The following is a 9,793-nucleotide window of genomic DNA, read 5'->3' as shown; positions in this document are numbered from 1 at the left end:
CATTCCTGGGCCATTATCCAAGTTTAATTTGTGCGTAGTAATCCCCATGGGGAACCAGAATCTCAGAGGGGCCAGAATCAAGTTATCACAACCTTTGCCAAGAAATAACCACTCTCACTCAGACGATACATTCACTTTAGAAGAACAATTAAACACAAAGAAAACCTGTAGGATGGAATGGAAGAACTTTTCTCCAAGTAATTGTCTTTGTGTCTCTGTGTGGCATTGGTCTTGGGACTTGGTATCTGTTTACTTTACCCCATCAATATTTGTTTTGAAATCTTTTCAAAATAAAATTTGGAAATGAGTCAGCCATATATCAAAGCCCCTGTTTTAATAAGCCACATCACAAGTTTTATGGAATCCCTCTTCCCTGATGTATCTTTTTGTTAGATGTATGAAGAAGTCCGTAAGAGTTTAGAGATGTGCAGCATCGAGCAGGACATTGAGTACTTTGTGAATCAACGAAAAACTGGACAGATGCCCCCAGGTGAATGGAGCAGCGGGGGCGGGGCTTCATTTCAGCAATTCTGTCCGTCTCTCTTGTCATATGTTGTTGACAGTGGAAGACGCCTGCCTCTTCATGTTTTGTTTCTTGATGCCTCTAGCACCCATCTTGTATGAGAATTACTACTGCCCCCAGAAGAATGCAGCCCCATCAGGAAAGGCTACGGGGCCGAACTTAGCAAGGTAATGACCAGCTTCCTTTCACATGAAGAAAAATACTTTTAATAAAAATTTTTTGGCATTAGTGTTCTAAGACATTAGCATGGAAACACAGCTACATTGCATTTGCTAGATTTTTGGAAATAGCAATTTTAGGGCAAATGTGAAATGGATTTCTCCAGTCATAGCTCAAGGAGGACAATATCATGCCTGAGTGTGAATTTTATTATTCATGCATGAGTCCTATACCTCTCTCATAGCCTGCAGAGAGTAGGAGTCGGCAAACTCTGACCCTCTGTGAGTCAGATCTGACCTGCCTGTTTTGGTAGTGCCTGTGAGTATTTTATGGTTGAAAAAAAATGGAAAGAATACTATCTTGTGACGTGAAAATTATATGAAATTCAAATTTCTGTGTTTGTCTATAAAGTTTTTTCTTTTTATTTTTTTTAAAAAATATATTTTATTGACTTTTTACAGAGAGGAAGGGAGAGGGATGATGCTCTACCTGCTGAGCCAAACCAGTTAGGGCTTCTTTTACTTTTTCCATCACCATTTATACCCCTTTTCCCTCTTCCACCTCCACCTCTCCCCCTTAAGTATATAAAGTTTTTATAAAATATGCATTTATTGATTTTAGATACAGAGGAAGGGAGAGGGAGAGACAAACATCGATCAGCTGCCTCCTGCATGCAACCAAGCCCCTACTGGGGATCAAGCCTGCAACCCAAGCATGTGCCCTGACTGGGAATTGAACTGGTGACCTCTGGCGCATGAGATAGCATCCAACCAACTGAGCCACGCCGGCTAAGGCTATATAAAGTTGTATTATAACATGACCACACTCGTTTGTTTACATTATGTCTACAGCTGCTTTCCCACTAGAGTTGACTAGAGTTGCAGGAGAAGTGACTGCAGCCAGCAAAGCCTAAATCACTTACTAACATCTGGCTCTTGACAGAAAAGTTTGCTGCCCCTGACATAAAACATCCTGAGAGAAGAGGAACTTTTGTTTTATACACTATACAGTCACCTTGAAGTCTAAGTTGTTGAATTTTCAATTCAGTTTTTAAAAAAATAATGGGATGGGTTTTTTTTTTTTTGCGGGGGGAGCAGAAGATGGCATGGTCATCATCATTATTCAAAACAGTTCATAGGATGAGCTCTTCCAAGCCTCACAGTAAGGTGGGAGCTGTTTGCACTTCCCATTTCACACACAAAGATGCCAGTGTGTAAGATCAAGAAGTCTTGCCCACACAGCTGAGACGTTCCTCCTGCCAGTCTGGCTGCGGGGGCAGGGCCCTGTGCGTCTGACCACGGCATCTCGCTCCTCAGCAGGGCACAATGTCTGCATCTTGCATTCCAGTAGTCAGTGCTGCAGGCCTTTGGCCTCATCAGAGCTTTTCCTGACCCTCTGAAGCAGAAGCCAGATCTGAGGAGAGTGCAAAATGCTTGTTGTGTGATGTAAAAAACTAGGAAAACAAGAACTTCTCTGAAAGACTTTGGTTTTCATTTCTTACAGGAGAGGACCTCTCCCGATTCCTAAGGGTTTACCAGGTATGCCAGCAAGAAAGACCTTTGGAAATGCTTGTCAGGGCTTCTGTAAGGTTGAGTAGCTAGAATTGTGAAATAGAGGGAAAGAAGGGAATGATTAGAATCAAATTTCTGAAACAATAAGTCTATATTAGAATCTTATGATAATGCTGTGTGTCACACAGTGGAATTTGGTAATTGTTGTCTATTTTATAGCTATCCAAGAGAATTTAGCTCCTGGAGTGCCAAAGAAAACTTCTTAGAAGGCAGTCTTACTTAAGAGATTATTTTATCTTGGACCATGAGAATGGAAGAGCTGAGTTTCCTTTGGATTATACAGAAATATAATTTACAGAATGCATAGCTATCTAAAACCATTAACTTAATATTGTATGTTCTATGCATTGCCCATAATTGGATTTTTCACTAGTCACTGGTCTCCGCTCCCCCCCCACCCCCCCACCTGAAACTGTTACCATATCTCTGGGAGAAACATGCATTTTAGCATTTTTTGTTAGTTATATTCTTTGGATAATGAGGAGATCCTTGAGGGTAGGCACTTTTCTTTTTCCTGTACCACTCACAATACCTAACACAGTACTGGGCACATAATAGGTACAGAAAAAATATCTATTATTTGAATAAAAGAAAGATATACCTAACTATGTTCAAGGGAATGAGGAGAGAGACAGCTATTGCTGCATGGAACAGCTTAGCAAAAATTTAGTAACTGGGGAAAAAATTAATGGCTGAAATTGTATCTTTGAAGAACATAAGGATCTACATTATTTTATTTCTTATTGTCTTATAATTACATGATAATGTGGGACTTATTTTTGTCCGTATTTGAAGGTGACTTTACTGTAGGGGCAGTTAGCTAGACGTGGATGAAAAAGGACAAAAAATAATAATAATAGGAATTTCCAGAATATTCTCTGGTTTGTAGTTATGACTATCATTTGTATGCTTCGTTGCCTTCTTACAAAAGGGCAGTCATAGAATCTTTGAGTCAAGTGCCTTGATTTGAAAGGGCTAAGATCCTATGAAAAAAATGTTGGCTTCATGTTGCTTTGTGTTCTGCTCTTTGCAGATGACCCAGGTTATTCTTCGGTTGATGACTATAGTTTGATCTACCAGTAACATCAATGGTAAGAGCCATTAATTTTTACGTCATCAAGTTACATTTAGACTGGTGATAGTATTTTTGAAGACTTTGAGGCTGTTTTTGTTTTTAATCCTCACCAGAGGATACCTTTTTTCCATTGATTTATTATTTTTTTTATTTTTTATTTTTTATATTTTTTTAAATATATTTTATTGATTTTTTACAGAGAGGAAGAGAGAGAGATAGAGAGCCAGAAACATCGATGATGAGAGAAAGATCGATCAGCTGCCTCCTACACATCCCCCACTGAGGGTGTGCCCGCAACCCAGGTACATGCCCCTGACTGGAATCGAACCCGGGACCCCCCAGTCCGCAGGCCGGCGCTCTATCCACTGAGCCAAACCGGTTTCAGCTCCATTGATTTTTTTAGAGAGAGGGGAAGGGAGGGAGAGGAGAAGGTGTGGAGGAGGACAGAGAGAGACAAACATTGATTGGTTTGCCTCCCACACCTGCCTTTGGGCCATGCCCTTGGTACATGCCTTTGGCTGGGAATTGACCCCATGACCTTTGGTTCCTGGGCTGACCCCATGACCTGCTGAGCCAAACTGGCCAGGGCTGATGCTTCTTTGTACCAGCACTGCATGCAAGCAAGTTCTTGCGCCAGGCATGCTGGTGGGTGTGGTGTTCCTGCAGGGTGACTTCTTTGATCCCACCACTGAAAGGGGACTGGAGACCACTCCATACCTATTTGAGGGTAGTTTCCCTTCATTCATTATTTTACATCCCTTTATCTTGCTCTCATTAAGCTCTTTTGTGGCTATTACTCACCTACATTAAAAGCAATGCTCACAAGCAAATCACACGTGACCTTCACCTTTTCACCCCCCAAAGGGGAAAAGTCACGTAAAAAGAAGTCAATAGAAATAAGGCAAATATTAGTACACTCACCAAACACATAAGGGCATTGTAGGGGTCATCCTGCACCAGATTACTACTGCTCTGAACCAGCAAACCACAAGGATTCCTCCAACAGGACTACTAAGGCAACCATCGCTGCAAAGATGACTCATATTCTTTAGCATTCAAGTGCTTGCAACATGCCCCAAGTCACTGTCAGTCTTCACAAATATTTCAAAATCCCTTTGAAGCCAAAATAGTAATATTAAATGGAATTCCTCATAAAGTATAATTCTTTTAACCCAATCAGCCATGTCTTGGGGTATGACGATATATATACATGTATATGAGCAAAGAAAATGTCTGAAAGGATATGTTCCCAAACAGGTGATAGTCTTTCTTTTTATTTGACCAGGTGTTTTAATTTGTCTGCAATGAAAATTTATTATTTCTTTAATTAAAAACTGTTTTTAAAGAATTGATCTTCTTTCCCTGGCCAGTGTGGCTCAGTTGGTTGAGCATCATCCCATGTACCAAAAGGTCACCAGTTCGATTCCCAGTCAGGGCACATGCTCTGATTGTGGGCTTGGTCCCCAGCACGAGGCAGCCAATGGATGTTTCTCCCTCCGTTTCTTCCTCTTTCTCTCCCTCCCCCTTACTTTTTCTCTAAAATCAATAAAAACATATTAGAAAAAGAATTGACCCTCTTGCATAGTTTGTCCTTTATTTATTTTTATTTGGCCAACACAGATTTATTTCTCATCCCAAAATATACAATTAACATTGACAGCTTCAAATACTCTTCCTTCTATTTCTTTTGCATATTTCTGATCTTAGTGAGTTCCTGGGAATGAGAGGAGAGGCAGGTAGGATGCAGGAATGGGAGTGGAACAATCTCTCTGCCCCCTTCCTGGTTTTGTGTACAGCATAGTGGTTGGACAGTCATATACTGTACATAGTGTTCCCCCTGATATTTCAAGTACCCACCTGACACTGTACATAGTTATTACAATATTGTTGACTATATTCTCTATGCTGTACTTTACATCCCCAAGACAGATGATAAGTTTTGATTTAAAAAAATGTTGATCAAAAATATAAATACATTATTATCCTATATAATAAAAGGGTAATATGCAAATTGACCGAACAGCAGAACAACTGGTCGCTATGACGTGCACTGGTCACCAGGGGCAGATGCTCAATGCAGGAGCTGCCCCCTGGTGGTTAGTGCACTCCCACAGGGGAAGCACTGCTCAGCCACAAGCTGGGCTGACGGCTGGCAAGTACAGCAGCGGTGGCGGGAGTCTGCCTCTGTGGCAGCACTAAGGATGTCTGGCTGTGACTTAGGCCCACTCCCCAGGGGTAGCGGGCCTAAACCATCAGTCAGAAATCCCCTGAGGGCACCTCCCCCCTCCAGTGCACGAATATGGTGCACTGGGCCTCTAGTTTACCATAAACTGATGGATGTTATTATCATATCTCATTTTTCATTTGGAATACCCATTTCTTACCATTTGTTTTCCTTTATTCATGTTGAGTAAAATCTTAAGGTAGGAGCAGGGTGCTGAGGTGAATGGTTAATTCAAATGACATTTCTTTGTTATTTTCTTTCAGAAACAGCTTTTTCTGGCTGGTGCTTCTCTGGCACGGAAGGAGGCACTCAGAGAAGCCGTATCCGTAGAAATTATGTCAATCATGAGGACTTTGAAGTGAACCCTGCTGTAATTCTTTGATATTTTAAATTCATGGTAAACATTTAGTTTAACTTAGCTAATAGAGTTATGCAGTTTCTAAAAGAAGTCGACAAACTGGCCTAGACTCAAGAGTGATCCTTCCCCAATCAGTTACTAAAATTGTGAATGAATTGCAAGATCTGGAGCCTTGACTCTTGGGGAATGGGGAACAGGGATGGCTGGAGAGGTGTCTGAGCATCAGCCTGCACAAGAAGCTCCTAGGGCTCTGGGGCAGTGTGCTCTGGCATTTCCACAGTGACACACTCTCAAAGGTGTAAGATTTAAAATCACCTTCCTTTTTGGCTGGAAGACTCTGATCATACTTTCTCATTTTACAGATGAGGAACTGAGACCCAAAAGTGTGAAATCAATTTCCTTACTGTTGTCCCAGCTGGCTCTGGACAGAACCAGAACTAGAGTGCGAGCTCAGCCCATATCAGTGTTCTTCTAACCCTTCCTGAGGCGCTGATGCTCACGTTGAAATGTAAGACGCCAAATGTTTTTGCTGGCATCTTCTCAGTTGGGAAAATTACCAGAGTTTAAATGTCAGATTTATTTTTATGTGACTTACTGTGTCTCCTCAACTACACAGCACCATATTTAATCGAATGAAGAAGCATCTAGTATAAAATATACTATTATATATACCACGAAGAAAGAAGGGTGGGAGAGAGTTGACAGTTAACTTGTGATAGTTAACTGGCCAAGCCCATTTGAATTTGAGATGCTAAAGTGTGTAAATAAAAAAGTATATCCTAGAATCAATGAAATGTGATATTTTGACTGTTAACTGAAGAGAAATGTAGAGTTACAAAGCCAGCCCTCAGTCCGGGTCTTCTTTAAAGCATCAACCTTACCTTTTCACAAAAACCCCAGGTCTTTTGTCCCCCACAAGCAACAGGGAGATTATGTTCCCTTTGTACAACACTCGCGCACTGAGAAAGCAGTTCATTTTAGTTCATGACAATTTAAAATAGCACCGGTACTTATTCAGTATGTCGTAAAATTCCACGCCCACAAGGCAAATGTTGTCCTCCCCTGCACTGTGCAGTAGCTTTCCCAGAGCTAAGGGCAAGTTGATAGAAGAAGCCAAGTTCTTTTCCCTCTTTCCATGTAAGGTGCTATTGAAGGTGGCAGCTTCTTGTCATGACAGGAAACTTGCAGCAGTTGGATATCCTTTTGAGAAATTGAAGTTTGCAAAGGGCCATCGACTTCCCCAAATTGAACGGTCTCAGGACATTCTCCTTTGAACTCAGCACATCCTAAGTGCTTTATTTATTGTGGGCAACTCCTCAGGGATTTCACTTTTCTGTTAGTAAGTGTGATTGATGTAAACGTGTTTTATGAATTGACAGTATTTTTATTTTAGTTACTCTTTCTGTTTGATAGAAGTGAAATAAAGGTTCTTTGTGATTTGGGACTTACTTTGCACTTTTGTTTTAATCATCTCTCTCTCCCAAGTGCTATTTGGCCCTTTGCCACACTTGCTCTGGTTAGATTACAGACGGACAAACTGCCGTTGAGGGAGCCCAAGTGGAGACTGGTGCCATGCCACTTCCTACTAATCCTTCAGGTGTGAGCCTCAAGGCCACTTTCTCGGGGACCCCACTGCTGTACCCTTCCTCCTTCCCACATTTTTCTTGTTATTACATGATTCACTCTTGAAATCAGTTGTTCAAGATTGGGCTTCCCTCCTAGACCTTAACCTCTATGAGAGCAGGGCCCCTTTCTCTCCTTTTTCCAGCTGCATCCTGAGACCATGACACATATTAGTAAATATGAGAGAATAGTGACCTAGAAGAGAACATGCCAGTGGAGAGAGAAATAAAAGAGTGTAAAGGGAACAAAGCCAAATACATGTTAAATTTAGTAACTATGAGCTACTCTGCTGACTGTTGGTATCTTTTTTAAAAAAAATATTTGTATTGATTTCAGAGAGGAAGGGAGAGGGAGAGAGAGATAGAAACATCAATGATGAGAAAGAATCATTGATTGGCTGCTTCCTGCATGCCCCACACTGGGGATTCAGCCCGCAACCTGGGCATGTGCCCTGACTGGGAATTGAACTGTGACCTCCTGGTTCATAGTTCAATGCTCAACCACTGAGCCACGTGGGTCGGGATGACTGTTGGTATCTTAAATGTGTCTGCAAACAGTGTAGAAGTATATATAATGAAAAGTTAACACTCCTCACCCTAGAGTTAACCATTATTAACAATGCAGTGTACATCCTTTCACATGTTTTCTACCCACATACAAATATCTGAAACTAGAGGCCCAGCACATGAAATAGCACAAGACCCAGACCCGCCCTGTTTGAGCTGTGGGACCCCAGACCCGCCCTGCATGAGCCACAGGCCCCGCCTCTGCCACGCCAGTCCTGCCAGCCACGCATGAGCCCCACCTCACCGTGCAAGCCACAAGTCCTGGCCCCACGAGAGGTGCTCCATGCACCTTCTAGTGACCAGTTGTTTGATTGTTCCGCCATTACGGCATCACAACCACAGGCTTTTATGATATAGATAGTCAATGTCTATGCATATATTACTGGTGACCTTTTTAAAAAAAAATATTTTATTGATTTTTTACAGAGAGGAAGGGAGAGGGATAGAGAGTTAGAAACATCAATGGGAGAGAAACATTGATCAGTTGCCTCCTGCACACCTCCTACTGGGGATGTGCCCGCAACCAAGGAACATACCCTTGACCAGAATCGAACCTGGAACCTTTCAGTCTGCAGACCGATGCTCTATCCACTGAGCCAAACCAGTTAGGGCACTGGTGACCTTTTCATTTATAAATGTTGGAGATATTTCCTTGTAAGGACAGATAACTCTACTTCATTTTTCCTTTAATTAAATGTTCCATAACTTTAAACCAACTTCTGGTGGTCATTGTTATTTTCAATTTTTCCACTAATAAAAACAATGCTTACAAGTGACCATACTTACATATTTTTGTGCATGTGTGCTTCAATATGGTAGATGCCCTTCCCCTGAATCCTACCCTGATTCACCATAGATGAATAATAATTGTGATGCTTTATTTTTTTAAAAGTATATTTTATTGATTTTTTTTACAGAGAGGAAGGGAGAAAGAGAGTGACAGAGAGTTAGAAACATCGATTCAGCTGCTTCCTGCACACTCCCTACTGGGGTTGTGCTCGCAACCAAGGTACATGCCCTTGACTGGAATTGAACCTGGGACCCTTCAGTCCGAAGGCTGACGCTCTATCCACTGAGCCAAACTGGTCAGGACTAATTGTGATGCTTTAGATTAAAGTTTCTTACCATTCTACTTCCATAAACAGTGAGACCCTTGTTACCGTCTTACTGGGAATGAATCTAATTCCAGTATCTGATCCTGATATCTGAGCTCCATTTCTAATACTAACTGTCTTAGTTTGGGTTATCCCAGAAGGAGGCCTAGAGACAAGGACTTGAGATCAAGTTGCTTATCTAGGAAGTGAGTCCAGCGAACACCGGTGTTAAAAATGGGAAGTCAAAAAGGAAAGAGAAGTGAAAAATAGTGGCCACTGTGGGAAATGAGCTGACTCCCCCCTGGGGACTCTGGGAAATAGCACAGAACACGTGCCTCAGCTCTCCCACCGGCAGGTGAGGGAGCCGGGTATTTAGTTTGCTAAAGCTGCTGTACCACAAATTAGGTGGCTTAAATGATAGACATTTATTGCCTCACAGCTGTGAATTCCAAAATCAAAGTGTTGGCAGGGCTGGTTGCTTGTGTGGGCTGTGAGGGAGGGATCTGCTGTAGGCATCCTTGCCTGGTAGATGGCTGTCTTCCCTCTGTGTGTGTCTCGGTGTCCCACTCCCCCCCCCCATTTTTTTTTACCCCCACACAG

At 42.0% G+C, this 9,793-nt stretch overlaps 1 protein-coding gene across 1 annotated transcript in view; it reads left to right on the top strand.

Annotated features, from left to right (window-relative positions):
* The window catches only part of PSTPIP2 (proline-serine-threonine phosphatase interacting protein 2), a 32,943-nt gene extending 25,591 nt beyond the window's left edge, over nucleotides 1–7,352 (top strand). Inside the window, exons 11-15 of the mRNA XM_015561473.1 lie at nucleotides 394–490; nucleotides 609–690; nucleotides 2,186–2,220; nucleotides 3,287–3,344; nucleotides 5,816–7,352. Of these exons, the coding sequence (XP_015416959.1) occupies nucleotides 394–490; nucleotides 609–690; nucleotides 2,186–2,220; nucleotides 3,287–3,336 (264 nt within the window). The 3' untranslated portion in view covers nucleotides 3,337–3,344; nucleotides 5,816–7,352. The remainder of the gene's footprint in view (nucleotides 1–393; nucleotides 491–608; nucleotides 691–2,185; nucleotides 2,221–3,286; nucleotides 3,345–5,815) is intronic.
* Nucleotides 7,353–9,793: the final 2,441 nt, after the last annotated feature.

Source organism: Myotis davidii, unplaced genomic scaffold (assembly GCF_000327345.1).
Source record: "Myotis davidii unplaced genomic scaffold, ASM32734v1 scaffold815, whole genome shotgun sequence".
NCBI classification, from domain to species: Eukaryota; Metazoa; Chordata; class Mammalia; order Chiroptera; family Vespertilionidae; genus Myotis; species Myotis davidii.
This window is presented reverse-complemented; position numbering and strand designations above follow the sequence as displayed.